This window comes from Cucurbita pepo, chromosome 14, assembly GCF_057944985.1.
Source record: "Cucurbita pepo subsp. pepo isolate OVF chromosome 14, ASM5794498v1, whole genome shotgun sequence".
Taxonomy (NCBI): domain Eukaryota; kingdom Viridiplantae; phylum Streptophyta; class Magnoliopsida; order Cucurbitales; family Cucurbitaceae; genus Cucurbita; species Cucurbita pepo.
The window spans coordinates 5,696,839-5,713,805 of NC_141811.1; the positions used below are offsets into that span (position 1 = coordinate 5,696,839).

General features: G+C 36.1%; 4 protein-coding genes across 10 annotated transcripts; 1 reads left to right on the forward strand and 3 right to left on the reverse strand.

Annotated features, from left to right (window-relative positions):
- Positions 1-770: 770 nt before the first annotated feature.
- On the forward strand, positions 771-1,592 carry LOC111810580 (Ribosomal protein L23/L15e family protein). Its single transcript, XM_023697306.2, has one exon. It carries the CDS (start codon positions 851-853, stop codon positions 1,370-1,372), a length of 522 nt encoding a protein of 173 aa, XP_023553074.2. The 5' UTR covers positions 771-850; the 3' UTR covers positions 1,373-1,592.
- A 184-nt stretch (positions 1,593-1,776) lies between these two features.
- On the reverse strand, positions 1,777-5,845 carry LOC111810292 (BTB/POZ domain-containing protein DOT3-like). Its single transcript, XM_023696983.2, is given in 7 exon segments — positions 1,777-2,344; positions 2,948-3,076; positions 3,193-3,448; positions 3,558-3,615; positions 3,618-4,449; positions 4,702-4,771; positions 4,885-5,845. Coding segments are annotated over 7 exon segments (2,091 nt in total). The 5' UTR covers positions 5,268-5,845; the 3' UTR covers positions 1,777-1,981.
- Positions 5,846-6,379: 534 nt separating this feature from the next.
- Positions 6,380-9,738, reverse strand: LOC111809675 (adenine deaminase). The gene is made up of 7 exons (XM_023696054.2): positions 9,579-9,738; positions 9,193-9,280; positions 9,046-9,098; positions 7,798-8,100; positions 7,443-7,548; positions 7,213-7,321; positions 6,380-6,760 (listed from the first exon to the last, which is right to left on the reverse strand). Exons 1-7 carry the CDS (start codon positions 9,597-9,599, stop codon positions 6,679-6,681), a joined length of 762 nt encoding a protein of 253 aa, XP_023551822.1. The 5' UTR covers positions 9,600-9,738; the 3' UTR covers positions 6,380-6,678.
- A 1,825-nt stretch (positions 9,739-11,563) lies between these two features.
- Positions 11,564-16,667, reverse strand: LOC111810273 (uncharacterized). 7 transcript variants are annotated; one of them, XM_023696936.2, is made up of 4 exons: positions 16,440-16,667; positions 13,447-16,379; positions 13,229-13,298; positions 11,564-12,304 (listed from the first exon to the last, which is right to left on the reverse strand). In XM_023696936.2, the coding sequence occupies exon 2, from the start codon at positions 16,313-16,315 to the stop codon at positions 14,069-14,071; it is 2,247 nt and encodes a 748-aa protein (XP_023552704.2). In that variant the 5' UTR covers positions 16,316-16,379; positions 16,440-16,667; the 3' UTR covers positions 11,564-12,304; positions 13,229-13,298; positions 13,447-14,068. The 7 variants fall into 7 exon arrangements, with proteins under 7 accessions (XP_023552704.2, XP_023552706.2, XP_023552701.2 ...); XM_023696938.2 differs by having other exon boundaries at positions 13,447-13,630; positions 14,042-16,667; XM_023696933.2 differs by having other exon boundaries at positions 13,447-13,867; positions 14,042-16,667.
- Positions 16,668-16,967: the final 300 nt, after the last annotated feature.

Sequence of the window (16,967 nt, forward strand, 5' to 3'; positions counted from 1 at the left end):
ATATATATATATATATATATATATATATATATGTATATGTATATATTTATTTATTCACTTAGTAAATAAACCCGAGGCTCTAGGGAAGTCAGAATAGGAGTAGAGAAAATATCTCGAATCAATGTGCTGAATATCGAGATATTGATGGTGATGGTGATTTTCAAATGATTTTTTTGTGTTGTCGAAGAAGGCGCCTCCTTCTCGTGCCAAATGTATTTGAAATAAATATATATATTTATGTACTTTGTAAATAAATATTTATTTATTTATATATGGAATACTATTTTATAATATTAAAATTTTAATTTTTAGAAATTGGTTCAACCATTTATTATTATTATTATTTTTATTTTGTTCGGAAATATTATTGAATTTATTATAATGTTTTGTATTTTTTAATAGAAATTATATTGGAAAATGTAATTAAGTATTACAAAAATTCTTTGAAATTAATATTTTTTTAAAAATTATATAAAAAGATGGAGAAATTAAATTCCACGTGTGAATTTCCTATTAAATGAGAAAATTTTCAAAATTAAAGGAGAAATTTCTGTAAATGAAAATCGAAATAGGAGGGCAGGTGGGATCATGGAGGTTCGAATCCCATCCAACGTGAACTTCCTCTGTCTTTTAAAAGGAAATTAAAAGAGAAAAAGAAAAGAAAAAAAAAAAAAAAAAAACTTTAATGGGCTTCTGGGTGGGCTTAGTGTAGCATCAACCGCGGTCCAGCCCGATTCTTGGCAACGCTTTCGTCGCGTCTTGCAGGGTTCCGTTTCAATCCTTCTCCGCCTGCTGTTCATAGACGCTCTTGGGAGGAACTGCGCCAAGCGAAGAAAGCAAAGCCAAGAACATGGGAAGCAGACTCGGGAGAAGAGTTATTCACTTCGCTAATCTTCCAATCAAGCTTCTTATGCCAACCTCCTTCACCAACATCACTGAAATTGCTCTCAAAACCATTCCTTCAGCTTCCAAAATCGAAATCAAACGCGTCCTTGAGAGCCTCTACGGCTTTGAGGTCGATAAAGTTCGTACTCTCAACATGGACGGGAAGAAAAAGAAGCGCGGAGGTCTTTTGATCGCAAAGCCTGATTACAAGAAGGCTTATGTTACTCTCAGGAATCCCTTATCAATCTCTCCGGACGTGTATCCGATCCGGATTATTGAGGAGGACAAGAGGAATATGAATAAACAGTCTAAGTCCAGCATTGTTGAGGAGGGCGAGGCCAAGAGGCATTGGCTACATGAGAAGGAGCCTGTGGAATTCAAATCTTACAAGGGTTTTGCTAATAGAGGCCGCCGACAAACTGGCAGTGCTGAAACTATTGAACCATCGACTAAGTTTCCTTGGAGTAGCATGAGGTCTGGTAGGTAGTGTGAAGAAACGTATCCCAGTTGCTTCTTAATTGTGATCTGTTTTGGATTTTCTTCTTCTTCTAAACGATAATAGTGTAATAGGTTGATGAGCTTAATGATAAATGTTTGATTTTCTAATTATGAAATGAACTTGTTGGCCCTCTTATGGGATGTTTTGCAGGAGGAAGTTCTGTTCTGTTGCTTGAATCAATAAATACATTAGAGTTGCATTTGTATTATTCCCACGTATTCTGTGGATTCTAGTTAGATAATTCCTGAATGTGTTGTGGGTTCATCATCAATTATTCAATAGCAATATTGTGGTTATAATGACTTGACAAATGCCATTACATGCTGTATGAAAAAGCTCATTACGTAGAACTATTTTTTCTGTAGTCTTTGTAGCTATTGGAAAGAGAAAGATACAAAAAATCCATATTCTATATTGTTCTTGTTCTTGGTGAAAGATGTTCTTATGGAAAAGAAAGGATATATTGTCTGCATTCTGCTAGGTAAACAATATAAAAGACCTGGAGTTGTATCTCTATACAGCCACAGGACAATCATGCACAAGTGAAGTAGAATAGCAACTTCTTTGAACCATTTATCTTTTTGAGGAATCTGATCTTCAGGTCAGTGAAAATCTTCGTCTTAAGCTCATTCGAGAACTAGTCTGGCTGGATCTCCGATGGGCAGGTTCATCTCCATCAACTCTTGTGTGGAAGGAATTCTTTATCTTCTTCCAACCAAATCCCCAACCTGTTACATTTTTCTGTTTGTTGTTTAGTTTTTCATACTCTTGTTGCAGCTCTGAGTAGTCACTTTGCAGCTCTGCCATCTGTGCCTTCACGCTCTCGAGTTCTGCCTTGAGGTTTTTAATCTCTCTGTCTGTTGATAAGTGGTTTTCATCTTGATCTGAGTTATCACTATTAGGTGCTTTCTCCTTTTCTTGCATTGCTGACCTCATCTTCACTTGCTCTGAGAAAAGAACCTGCATATTCACTCAGAACCATTGTGATCACCACTTTGAACTCTAAACTATTGACCCACTACTTATTCAAAGTAGAAAAGATGTAGAAATCTAATATTAGTCTTCTTATATGTCTAATTACTTCCCTGTTCTGACTGCCAACTATATAAGCAGTGAATACATTCTTCCTTATGCCAATTGTATTAGTATTACTACAATGGAACATAAATGGGTATTTTCTACTAGGGCTATGAAAGGGAGAATGCATGGAAGGATTATTGTTATTAATATATGAGTAAGAAATGGGACTTAGGGAAGATGCTTCTACAATTTGCTTTTTGTTGATGATCTTAATTTAACCTTGTTTGAAGATATGTTATGCAGTATATTGTATTTGTGACAAACCTTATCTCTTTGTCGGGAAATAAGGGCAATTGGTTTTAGTAAGCCATATTCCTTTTTGTCTACACCCTTTGAGAGCCTATGGGCAGCCTTTATGTTCTGATGCTTCTATCTGCTCTGATTCTTCTATCTTTGCTTGTTTTAATTACATTCTACAGTGTAGATATGTTGCTGGGATTTTAAACTAGATTACTCTAAGTTATAGGGCTTATATAATGTCACCTGAACTATAGTTCTTAGAGGCAGTCGATCATTTTGTGCAGCATGCACACAAGCATCAAGCGACAGTTTCTCACAGTTCATGATTTTGCATAGCTTTCTCCGATCGTGCTCAAATAGTAAAGGATGAGTCTGTAGAGGAGAACAGTCTGTAAGTCTCTAAAGCGATTTTTTTTCCTTTCGTTCCAAGCATGTATAATTTGCAGCAAATGAGAACATTATTAAAAACAAGACAATCAATATGCAACCTTGATGTAGGTGTCAATGGCTCTGTATAATCCATCATGACAATGCCTTGCATTTTCTGACAGTGAGTTGGCTAAAGTTTGAAACTTAGCGATGGAGAGATTTGGATCACTTGCAAGTTCAGCTAGGTAATTGTCTATGAGCTTACACACATTAGAGTTCCCAATTCTATGTTGCTGCTGTTGTTGTTCAAACAGTGAGTAATATTCTAGGAGCCTTTGCACTACTTCTATGTCATGCATAGTGCGTTCTTGTGAACTGAGGAGCAAGTCATTGATGAAAATCAAAGAATATGACTGTTAGTGAATTCGATAAGCGTTGGAGACTTCTAATCGGTACGTATTGAGCTTCTAAGAACAATACTTACTTTGGCAAGTTTCCTTGGTCATAACTTGTACAACTAGGTATTAAAATATCAATCACATGGCATCCTCCAACACCATTCCGATTCTTTTCTCTAGTTCTGATACCAAAGCTGCTGATGCAGAATGCACCCTTGCCATCTTTAGCATTTGCAACAAGAACTTGCAAGAAACTGCTTCTCTTTGAGGAGGAAGTATGCTTAGTAGGCTTTCAATAATGGATTTATGTTCTTTGTTGTATCCAATTCCCAGTTCATCTTTCCTACAACTCAAAGTCCTTGCTTGCATGTCACTTTTGTCCTGTGTATATTCTCCAAGTCCTGTTTCCATTTCAATGCCTGGCAACCACTTCCTTGCATACTGCTCTATGCTTTGCCCTACAATCTCTGGCTTTATACCTTTGGCTCTTATTGCAGTTATAATTCTTGTGTAGTAGTCTATGCGAAGTGTGGTTAAATCATTTAGCCACCACGCATCTTCACTGACTGTATCTCCTACTATGTTCTCTCTAGAGAGTTTCCGAGCTATCGAGTCACAGCATCGCCTCACAATTTGAAGATTTTCAGCCCATGGAGAAAGTCTCTGACAAGTTTTGAGAACAGCCAGTGACTCTTTCCATGATAAAAGGACTGCAAATGTGAGGAAGGACTCTGTCTTGGATATAAGGTTTCCATCTTCATATTCCTCTGTCATCTCCAAAAACTCTGATGCACATCTTAATGGGGCTACATTGCCCGAGTTCAGGTTGACTGGGAAACCATAGCAGTATTTGAGAACCATTTCGAATGTTTCCGATCCACCGGGGAAGTTTTCGAGCTTTAGGTCATATCCCTGGGTTGAGATCGAAGATTGAAGTTCCATTCGGACTATGTAGCCACATTTTGAGATAAATGTATACTGTTTCAAGAAAGGTCGAGGTGAGAAGCTTATCTCTTACATTTTGGTTTATCATTGAGCAACTAGAATGATCTTACACACCGAAATTTTAGTTGGATAGAAATTGAGAAATAGAAACGATCGAGATCTCAGTTAGTCTTTTTGTTCATTCTTGATTCTTTAGGAAGAATGGCTCCAAGAACTCTTTTACTGCATTCATGTTTAATATCATATGAAGCAGAGTTGTATATTTGCATATAGTTAGTTGGTTACCTTGTGAACATTGAAGGTGATCTCTTGAACTTGAATTCTCAAATCTGTTGGGATCTTAGTGGTGATAAACCTGCAAAGGGAAGACCAGAGATTGTATTCAAAACACTAAATGCTAAGTATTCATAGAGAAGCCTTAATCCATTTCATAACTCTAGATTCTAAGATGAACTCAAGGTTCTCTACCATGCTTCATCTTTGTTGTTGATGCAATCAGCTTCGGTGATGAGTTTGTTCGGAATCACGATCCTCTTGTCGTGAACTTGCTCGACTCCTTCCGAATCGTTCTTGGTATTTGGCATTTCAGTGAGAGACTTTGTGTCCCTTTGTCTCTCACCGATGAGTTTGTTCGGAATCACGATCCTCTGGTCGTGAACTTGTTCGGCTCCTTCCAAATCGCTCTCAGGATTTGGCATTCCAGTAAGAGACTTCATGTTCCTCTGTCTCTCACTGATGAGTTTGTTCGGAATCACGATCCTCTGGTCGTGAACTTGCTCAACTCCTCCCGAATTGCTCCTGGTATTTGGCATTCCAGTAAGAGACTTCATGTTCCTCTGTCTCTCACTCATGAGTTTATTCGGAATCACGATCTTCTGGTCGTGAACCTAGTCAGCTCCTTCCAAGTCGCCCTTGGTATTTGGCATTCGAGACTTCACGTTCCTTGGTCTCTCTTATGGATTTGATCTGGTTTGAAAGGGGGTCAGTGTAAGGGGGAAATAAATGCAACAGAAGCAAGTATATGTGGCTGTGATGGAAGGCATCCACTAAAGAGGGTCCATGGAAATGCTCATCCATTTCTTGTTTCAATATCAGAGACAGTGGTGGGAGATTGATATTGTGCCTCATTTATGAGGGAGATGAAGAATGTTGGGTATCATATCACCACATTTTCTTCCATCTTCCTCTACCATAACTCAACCAGTGGATATCTGTGGATTAGTTGTTAATGTTCAATGTTTATTAGGAAAATGCCACTTTGTTGACTCCGCCTTTTTTTACCGTATCATTTTTCATTTTTTTTTTTGTTCGGGATAGATATTCAGATCTCTAATTTCTGGAACGTCTTTTTCAAAATTCATAAAAATTGTTCTACACTGATTTATTCATAAAATTTTTAGATAAACTGTGTTTGTGTCAAATAAATTAATAGATCTTTGAACTTCTAATTTTATATTTTTAAAATATTTCAAAATTTTTAAAAGCTTCAAGTTTTCAGCTTTTTTATTTATGAACATTAAGCATTTAATAAATTATTGACATTGATAAAGTTTTTGAAATTTACAAACGGATTAATACAAAATTAAAATTATGACTTAGTACATGCACTTGAGCACTATTCACAAACTAAAATTGAAATTTAATCTAAAATTCATTAAAACTATGTGACAATTAATAAAATAGTTTGGAAAGACAATTTATATTAAATAATCATTTCAATAATATAAATAATTATACTTTTGGGGTAATGAGTTAAACAACTATATTTAATTAGTTTTTTTTTTTTCTTGGAAAAGTGTCCAATTACTAAATTCAGAAACCTCTAGATACTCAACGGACTAAAATACCCCTCATTTGAAATCTAATACCTATTAGTAAATCAAGATTATATAGCAAAAGGAAAAAAGATATACTCAAATATAATGTATAATACAGGGAAAAAAATTATGTATATACATATATATACACACAATCTGAACATAATTTTCCATGAACATAAAATATTTTTACCAACATTCCTATAAAATGGAGATCTCCCAACATTTCCATGAAGGATTTTGAAGTTCTTTGCCCCAAGGAAGGGGATCATCCCATTGTCAAAACACATTCACTAATCACACACTACTGTGTTCAGTTCCTACGGGATCCCATAAAGTGGAAGAACATTTATGTACAAATAAGATGATCTATAAGAACATAAAATTTAAAAACAAACTATTTTAAGAGATTTGTAGAAAGGCAAAGGAGAAGAACCATACAAGACTACATAGCAACAGATCCATCCCCACCCTGCTGCCTAACTCTCAGAGTCAAATATATCAATATCAAGGTTCCCAAGCTTGACCTGCAAATGGCAAAATCATCTGATATAAAAGATTTCTTTTTTTGATGAACAATCAAGTTACCTACAGGTTGTTTCTTTTTATTTATTTAAAACGTTGAAGGATGGTATAGTTTATATCAAAAAAGCATTTTTTTTCCCCTAAAAAGGGAAACAGAAAAAGAAAAAGAAAAAGAAATGAAATGAGAAGGAAAAGGGTAGTGTTCCAAAAGTGCTAAAAAACAATTTTCAGATCTTACAAAAGATTTTAAGAACATTTAAAAGTAGTCTAAGTATTTTAAAGCACTTTTTTTCTCGAACCTCCTCCACCTATCCTCAATCAATAGCTATGCAGTAAAAGTCAGTTGTGTTTTGGACTTTCTAAGATAAATTGCATTTTTTTCGTAAATGCCCAAAATTCAACTCAGTGATTGGACTGGGACCAAAATAAAGAAGATTAGGAATCTGGTACTCACAATACCGAGAAAAGAACAACAATCTTTCTTGAATCAAATGAAGCAGAACGTTTATATTTTCTCCACCTGTTGTTTGACGCGTCCTGAGCCCTTTCGATCCCTGATTTTTCTGATGAATAACAAAAGAAATTGAAGTATTGATAAAAGATTATTGAATTTTCCTTGTTGATTGAAATTATCTATACAAGTTGTTTCGTTTTTCAAGCACTAGAAAGCAAATGCGTGCATACCTTTAGACGAGAACTTCAGCAACATTAGTCCATGATCCAACAAATATTGCATAAGTTTCGCCCCCATTTTAAGACTGGACTGTCTCTGCAGTACCTTCTCTATGCGCTGCAAGAGATGTAGAATACAGATCACACACCTTAGTTTGTAGAACTTCAAAACTTTTAAAAAAGTAAAATCAAACCCATTAAATTGATTTCAAATGATTAAAAAACTTGTCTAGAGTGAATTTAAACATGATAAGAGTGGTTTAAATAATTTACAAATCAATTAGCTATCATTTTAGGATCATGATTTTCATTTTTTTAAAAGGAAAAGCCATCTCTAAAATTTGCGTAAATAGACGAGTTCAGTTACCACTAATGTACTCTCAGTTCTCAAGCTTTCAAAAGTTCCTTCACAGGATTTAGATGTTTTGAGCTTGTCCAGCTTGTCCTTGTCAATATCAATATTTACTATGCACGAGGAACAAGCATCACCAGCATTCACGTGTATGTCAATTACGTTCTGGCAAGTCAAGCGAGTATCTGAAGTTTCCAATGACATCCTAGTTTTTGTTGGATGGGTAACTTCCAGGAAGCTGAGGAAAGCCAAATGTGGATCACACTCTGGACTGTTGTCGAATCCCTCGGTACTTAAAAAGCTAGAGGAATCACGAGCCTGAACAAATAAAGAATATTTGAAAAGAAACTCTCGAGATATATAGCATAACTATAAGTGTGAATCATCAACTAAGGTAAATAAATATCTAAAATTCATTAAAAAATGATAATGTTTAGAGAGAAAAAAAAAAAAAAAAAAACAAAGAACATAGATATGCATTTCAAGGGCCAATAGGAGAAAGAAAATGACAACCACAAGTAAATAGGATTGTTTTCAAAGCAGTTTATCTTTTTTATTAGATAAAAACAATTGAAGAGATCTATATATTCATCAAATATAATAAAATAAATTCAATAGAAATAGATTCAACGAGCCATTGAATGGGAGAATAATCTGATTGGGCACTGATGGTTGTGGGCAAAGGACTACAAAAAAAGTAAGAGATTGTGCCCTGTAAGGGGATTTGAAGTGAGAGGTGGGTGGGTTGATTTTGTTTTGCGTTTCTAAAGAGGATAGCTTTTTTACAGAAATAATTGCGAAACTAATAAACAATTTAGACCTTAATCAACTATTTTGAAAGCAATCAACATTGCTTTTAAAAAACAAAAGGTAACCAACATGATAAAGTAAGATAATAATTATAGATAATAGTTTGATGAAATTGAAGTTAGCTAATCAGTGATTTGATGTATAATTAACAATCAAAAATTTCAATCTAGTACAATAATCATGTATTTTTCATAACTAAGAACTGATATACGCGATCTAAATGCATCATTTGCTAGTTTTTTTCTCATTAAAAATTTTCTTTTCCGCTACTTTCATAAATTTCTTTAATTGCTACACCTGCCCTAGTTATTTTCTTCTTGCACAAAACAATGGCCCCAGACGCCATGTCCAAAAGAAGAAATGGTGAGCTCAATCAAGTTGTTACCACAAATAGAGAGAGAGAGAATACCAAAATATAGTGGAAAAGCAATACACCACAAAAAGCGAACTTACCAAAGAATTTTGGAAGGGGAACGAAGTCTTCTCAAAGAGAATTGGCAAAATTTCTGAATGGCGAAAACAATTAATTATCAGCATCATGCAACTGGAAATCTAAAACTACGGATTACTTCACTTACAAAGCGTAATTAAGAAAAATACCTAAAGAACAATGACGCTCCCTCTCGTCAAGTCTAGTAACTTTCGCTAGTTTTTCTTGAACGAGAACTTCATTCGACACAGCTGCAGTCTGAAAGGGAACGAAAAAGTGAAATACATTATCCAAAGCAACGCCAAAAGCAAAATGAATACATAAGTGATAAAATCACAAAGCTCAAACGAATCTTCAGATTCTCATTTCTAAGCCAACAAAAAAACTCCAGCACAACAGAAATCTGTAAAACACGAATGAACAAACCAAATTTGCGAGTCTAAAATTACAGTGTGGAGGAAATCGAGAGGAAGAAGGGCTAATTGAAACTTGCTTTTGGTGATTTGATAACAAGCATTGAAAATGTCGACTTAAAACAAATGTAAGGCACCATTACCTGACACTGATTAACAGCCATTGCTGCGAAGCTAGAAGAGATCGAGTCCCCTCGGCTCTAGCCCCGGCCATTAAAAAGCCATCGAAAAATCAAATGGACAGAGACAGAGAGAGAAGAGCCATAGATATAGACGTTAGTACGTTGCATCGAAATCGAGAGCGCTTTTCTTTTTTATTTATTTATTTTATTTTATTTTTTGTCCCTTCTGATTGGCACGATTTGGCATAGCCCATGCTAGTTATTTTCTGACCAAAATGCCCTTTTCGCTTTTTTTTTCTTTTTTTTTTTTAATTTCTTTTTGTGTTTTTTAATTGCGTCTTATTCAATAATAATTGATTTAAAACGCATAAAAAAAGCTACATAATGGTTAGGTTATATCTCAACTTTTTATTTTTTATTTTATATGAAAAGGCAAGAAAATAAATATTTAAATATTTTAAATTTTTTAAAATGTTTTTATTTTTAAAAATATATGTATTTGGTATCTATTTCTTATTTTTATATAATTTCACACTTCCTTTTTTTTTATATTAAAAATACAGTAAATTTCGAGACTATCATAATTCAAATTTCAAGATCTCTTAAAGCATGTGAGTGATGACAAAATATGTTAAAAGAACTCGAGCGAGAAGAAAACATGTTAAACAGACCCGTATTAATTTGTGGGGGATTATTATCACTTTTAGAACCACTTCAAGACAAGTAGATATCATGATCATGTCGAAAACACAGAAATGTTGGGACCATCCAAATACTAATTTTAAATCCCAGTTCAAATAAGCATTATAGTATATTTTTTAGCCAGTTGAATTAGATATGTATCAATTTTATTTTTAAAAGGGTTGAACGATAAATAAATGCAAAATAAGAATGTGATATTTTAAAATAAAATCATTAAAGAAATATTTTCAAATATATGAACAAATACATTTCCTTTTGTATTTTCCCTCCAACAATAATATATATATATAACACTACCAAATGTGTAACGACCTAAACCCACAACTAGCAGATATTGTGTCTAGCAGGGAAATGAGTCTTTTGTTCTCCTACCAATGTGGGGACATCACATCACAATCCACCCCCTTTAAGGTTCAGCGTCCTTGTTAGCACTCGTTCTTTTTTCCAATCGATGTGAGACCCCCACCAAATCCACCTTCTTTAGGGCCAGCGTCCTTACTGGCACACCGCCTCATGTTTACCCCCTTCGGGGAACAGCGAGAAGGCTAACATATCGTTCGGTGTCTGGCTCTAATACCATTTGTAACGACCCAAATCCACCACTAGCAGATATTGTTCTTTTTGGGCTTTTCCTTTCAGGCTTCCCTTCAAAGATTTAAAACACGTCTGTTAGTGAAAAGTTTCACACTCTTAAAACAGTCTTTTGTTCTCCTGCACCAGTTTCAACAATGATAATTAGCAATAACAATAAATTTAAGCAGCAATAATACAACAATGATAATTAATTAAGAGAGAGAGAGAAAAAAGTTTTTTTTTTTTTTTAAAAAAAAAAAAGAAAATTAAGAAAACCAAAATTAGAATTAGAAAATATGAAAGTGGGCCCAAAGGGGTGGGTCCCATCGAGTGCAGAAATCGAGGAAACTTTTCACGTGGGAGGGAAACAGGGAGAATGAGGGAATAGAGGAAAAGGATAGGGGTAAAATGGGGAAAATGAAAAACGTAGGGTATTTGTTTGAATTGCGCATGTGAAGGCCGAAGGCCGAAGACTGGTTGTTTTGTGAAGAAACAAAACAAATGTCCAAATCAAAATAAGCCTTCACGGGTTGCCAAACTGTTTCAGGCGCTCCTCACCTAAGTCCTACCCTCTCTCCTAGCCTCACGTTTGTCTTTCCAAACCAAACAAAACCTCCCTTTCTCCCCGAACAATTATTCGATGAGTTTGTCACTATATCTCCGTCGTTTTTTACAATGGAATGTATGAGAAAAGTATCTCAAACTTATATCGAGGAGTAAATATAGACATAAAGTTAAAAGAGGCATTCAGGAAGCCACTGATCGCTTTTCTGGACAAGTTTCTATTAGTCCAGACCAACCAAACAAAACCTCCCTTTCTCCCCGAAGAATTATTTGATGAGTTTGCCACCGTATGTCCATCGTTTTTTTACAATGGAATGTGTGAGAGAGAAGTATCTCAAACTTATGTCGAGGAATAAATATGGACATAAAAGTCAAAGAGGCATTTAGGAAGAGGCATTTTAGGAAGCAACTAGTCGCTTATGTACAACGCTTCTATCAGACCAGGCCAACCACTACATAAATAAAGAGATCTATATACCAATTATGAGCGATGGCGAAGTCGTCAAAGGCACAGGGCAGGATCAAAGAACTTAGTGGGAATGCTCGAGAAAAGAGCATATCAGGGGTTAGTGTGCCCTCCATCCCATCGTACTAATAATAATGAAGGGCTTTGATGCTAGATCGTTAAGTTTGTCTCCGTGGTATAACCTTGAAATCCTTTGGCTGCCATGCAAAGAGAAACATCCCTTTCTCCTACAACTCTGAAAAAATCATGAACTATAAGTTGGATGACCTCTTGAATTTGAGCTTTTCCTGAAGTAATTGTGAAGCATCGTTACATAAATAAATAGAGAGTAGAAACTAGCAGGACAACAAACCAGCATAATACGAGTAACAGCCAGACCGTAACATTTCGATGGTACCTTCTTACGACTTGCCAATTCACTCGACCGACGGCAGTTCGGACCCTACGTGAACGACAAACCCGTCAACGTTTTATAAGGTTCATAAGTAACTGGTAACAAGAAAAAAAACATTGTTCCTTGTAAAGCTACTCCAATACCCTCAAGATTCAACTATCACGACATCACGAGACTAATTAATGCAACGGCGTTTGTTATCTTTGTTACAAATCATGGAGAGTCGTCGCCGCCACCCCCCCCCCCCCCCACCCCCACCCCCACCCCCCTCTAAAAATGAACCTTCGAGCTTTACCTAGCACGTTCGGTCCCATGAAGGACACAGTCACTACCCAAAACTCCTAAACTTATAGGTGCCCTCCGCCCTCGTTCGTCCCCTCCCACAAAAAAATGCGTCATATATCGCCCGATTTTCTCGCTCGCCCAACAGGGTCTCAAAGAAAGACACGAAATAACTTGGGATCTTGCTCAACATCAACCGAATAAGTGTGTGATTTTTTTCCCCTTTAGAGAAGACCTTTTTTCCACCAAAGAATCCCAAAAGGTCTAACTCTTCGAATTACCACTTAAGGGCAACCCCAAGTAAGAAGAAGTGAGCTGACACACCTCACAACCAAGCTTAACTTGGAGGGCAGCAATTTAAGTCACTATTTGAGCTCTTACCCTGGTAATCTTAATGTCAAAATCACTTCAAAAAACGACAAAAACCTATTAGGATTAACAAACGACTTTTCCTAACCCGAATATAAAAGGAAAGTGTCATCTTCAAACTCAAAGGCGAATCGACTCATTCCCCACCTTAAACCCCTCAATCTCCCCCGTCTCGATACATGTTGACATTACACCTTTTCCATGTGTTCCTAATATGCAAGTTCCACAATAACAAGTCCTTACACAAGTTCCTTACACAATAACTACTCTCAAGCAGACAACCACAAGTAGTCTAAGAAAGTATGATTAATTTGAGCAAACCTTTCGTTAGCTCGAGTGGTCCCTTTAAATAGCAAGATTATCCCCGCCAAGCGCAGGCAATGTCCTAGATCTGAAAGGAAATGTCCAAGAAATACTAAGCTTGTTCAGTTTAACCATATAAGTGGATCTACATTATTGGTTTTTATAAATTGTTTTGAGGCAAACGAGAACAAGCTTAGTATTTAGTGAAAGAAATAGAATAAAAGTAGTCTTCATACCTCTACGTGTGTGCCAATTGCTACAGACTTGTTTCCTCTCTTCGGCCGTAAATTACATTATTTCCTCTTTTCTCAGGAAGTGCACTAAGCTTCATTGAGAAACATTCTCATGATGTCCTTCATCGAACTGATAGGACTCTCATTCTGTAATGGTCGAGTTGGTGCCACGTTCCAAGTGTACAATCTGGGGAAAGAAAAGATATGGCAGGACATACCTTTATGATGTAAAGAAAAGATATGACAAACATATCATCTCCTCGCTACATGCTCGACCCGAACAGAAGGAACTTCGATTTACACTAACGGTGTAGCAACAAATGCAATACCCCGTCTCCATACCATCACATCATCTCTTGAATGATGTTTAGAGCATAACGTAGCAACAAATGCAGTACCCCGCCTCCATACCATCACATCATCTCTTGAATGATGTTTAGAACATAATTAGTAACGTGCGTTGTTCTAGGCTAGATAAGGTTTGAGATTTTTCATCACGTACGGTATAAACATACATATTTTATGCATGAGAATAAGGACAATAGTGATTCTAATCAACAAACAAACTAGAGAGAAAGAAATAGAGAGAGTACTCTACCATGTGAGCCATAGACAAAGCATTTTCTCAGCTGTCCTCCTTCTGATCAACAATGCTAGAAGGCAAACCCAGCGTTTGATAAGTAACGTCATCTGGAATTATTCCATCTGCTCTCATTTCATCGAACAGTTCGTGTGCTTTGTCAATTATTCCAAGTCTAAGAAACCCAGAAATAAGAACAGTGTAAGTTATCACATCCGGTGTAAGATTGGCTCTCTTCATATCATCAACCAAAAACCCGGCAAGATCCAAGCGTCTTAACTTGCAGAATCCATCAATTAAACAAGTGTAAGTAACAACAGTAGGTGAACATCCTTCATTTGACATTTTCTTAAACAAAGACAACGCCTTCTTCATGTCTCCGGTTCTACTAAATCCAGCGATCATGGACGTGTACAAAATCTGATCCGGAATCATGCCTTTTACAATCAATTCATTAAATAATTTATATGCCCAATATGTTTCATTCCTCTGGAACAACATGTTAATAATAATAGTAAACGTGACCGTGTTGGGTGCAACTCCTAGTCTTTGCATTCTTTCAAACAGCATTAATGCTTTCTTCATATTAGAATGCTTTGCAAAACCATCTATAAAGGTACTATAATGTACAACCCCTGGAAGAATATTCAACTTTAGCATTACAGGGAAAAGCTCCCACACTTTTTCCAGCCTTCCTTCCTCACACAACCTCTTCATGATTATATTGTAGGTGTATGAGTTAGGCATAATACTTAGATCTTCCATATGAATCATAAATTTCAGGGCCTCCTCCAATTGCCCTTCTCTGCAGTACCCGTCAACGATAAAATTGCAAATCATCGTATCAGGCAAACCACAATATTTTAGCATAAAATTGAAAAGTCCTATCGCTTTATCGAAATGTCCCATCTTGCAAAACCAACGAATCATTCCACCAAAATCGAAAGCATCAGGACATAAATGATTGTCTACCATCTCATCCAAGAGCTTGTAAGCATTATCCATATTACCATGAGAACAAAATCCTCTAATCAAGATGTCATAAACAATGAAATCATATTTGTAACCAAGTTTCTGAAGTCTACGGAAAATATCTAGGGAAACATCCATCAATCCGCTCTTACAAAAACCATAAATCAGAGACGAATAGCTGACTAAGGATGGTTTTAATCGATGAATCTCCATTTCCTCAATCAGATTTAGACCTTTCTCGATTTCCCCTTTCTTGCAGAACCCATCAACTAAAATACTATAACTATATGCATCTGGTAGTATTCCATAACCCCTCATTTCCTCCAAAACCTTCACAGCTTCCTCTATCTTACCCTCTAAACAAAATTTATAAAGAATCGGATTGTAACAATAAGCATTAAGAGGTTGGTTTTTGAGTCTCAAACTTTGAATGAAGAACAAAGCAGACTGAACAGAAACTACTTTACAAAGTGCACGGATGTAAATGCTGTATGTTACAACAGTGGGTGTCTCACCACTCATCATTAATTCCTCAAGGAAAAGGGTTGCTTGTTCAATGTTGATATCACGCCCATTTAGTCCTTGGCAATAGAAGTTTATCATAATTGTGTAGGTATACACATTAGGATTTGGGCCAGAAGTTTTCAAATCCTCAAACAAACATCTAACAAAATCTTCTTTGTTTGCTTCAGCCAAACACTTAAGCAAAAAATTGCACGACGAAATCTCTGGCTTAATCCCCATTTTCTTAGCTTGAATAAACACATCCACAGCATTCTCAACCATTGAATTACCAGAGAAAACCTTTATAAGCATGTCAAACACAACTCTTAAGTTCCCCACATCATAATTTGAATCCATAAGAAATGGGAGCAATGCAAATAAATCCTGCTCAGCCTTCCTAGTGTGGCAAACAATATCTCTAAGAAGAGAGTAAACTTCCCTCCGCATACTCGCCAGTGAAAATACATGAACCATAATTCTAAATGCATATAGAGAGTTAAAATACCCATAATGTTTCACGGCGGTCGAGAATCTTACCTGCCTCGCCACCGTCCAGTTCAAAGATTTTAGAACACGAACAACTAAAGGAAAGAGCTGCCCCTTCCTCCAAACAACTGAACAGTTTCTTGTGGCGTTAGCTTCATGAAAAGCTTTAATTTGAGCTACTGGACTTTCATCAAACACTTGGTCTTCAACCAACAACACCGACAAGGAAGAATAGCACGCTCTTCTCAAGAGATGGTGGTGAATAACTCGATTATGGAGGAAAAACAACAACTCAGATGAACATACTTTCGAACATGGGCAAAAACCCATGAATGCATAAGATGAACTTGATTAAATTTTGCTTCCGGAGGCTAATTCCCAACTCTCTGGAGGTCTGAAAATTAAGCAATGAGACAGAAATGGATAATTTCGAAGTTGAAAAAGGTTAATCTACCTTAGCTACGAAGTGAAAGACTAGGCGCTGCAGGGGTTGAGGGATTGTGCAGAGAAAATACCCATCTCCGGTAGTCGGCTATCAGAGAGGTCATTGTCTCACAAACCGGGCGGCGGTGGTTTTAGCACACCCAAAATCATGAACCAAAAACACCCATTGTAAATTGAACTATACGTAAATTCAATTTTTTTTATGAACCAGAACCAGAACACATCCCACTGGTTCTAAAAAGATTTAGGGTTATTTTTAATTTTATTGGATTTTTTTATCGTTAAATTAATAAAATATATTTATAATTTTTAAAGGTTCTATAATACCCTTGAATTTCCAAAAAAAAAAAAAAAAAACTTTAAAAAAAATACTGATTTTGGACTAAAACTCTAGTGGGGTTTTCGTTCAGTAGAAAGAAAGACATAAATACAATAAACTAGGGCATCACATACTCATGCCTTTTCTCCCACTTGCCCTAAATTATATAACTCGTAGTCTTAGACTCACTAGGTGCCCTTCAAACACTTTAACCGTGAG

Coding starts and splice junctions, on each gene's coding strand:
- LOC111810580 (XM_023697306.2), top strand. CDS start 851: ATGGGAAGCAGACTCGGGAGAAGAGTTATTCACTTCGCTAATCTTCCA.
- LOC111809675 (XM_023696054.2), bottom strand. CDS start 9,599: ATGGCTGTTAATCAGTGTCAG. Junction 9,099..9,192: donor GGAGCGTCATTGTTCTTTAG/GTATTTTTCTTA, acceptor TTCGCCATTCAG/AAATTTTGCCAATTCTCTTT. Junction 7,322..7,442: donor GCTGAAGTTCTCGTCTAAAG/GTATGCACGCAT, acceptor GTTATTCATCAG/AAAAATCAGGGATCGAAAGG.
- LOC111810273 (XM_023696936.2), bottom strand. CDS start 16,315: ATGGGTTTTTGCCCATGTTCGAAAGTATGTTCATCTGAGTTGTTGTTT.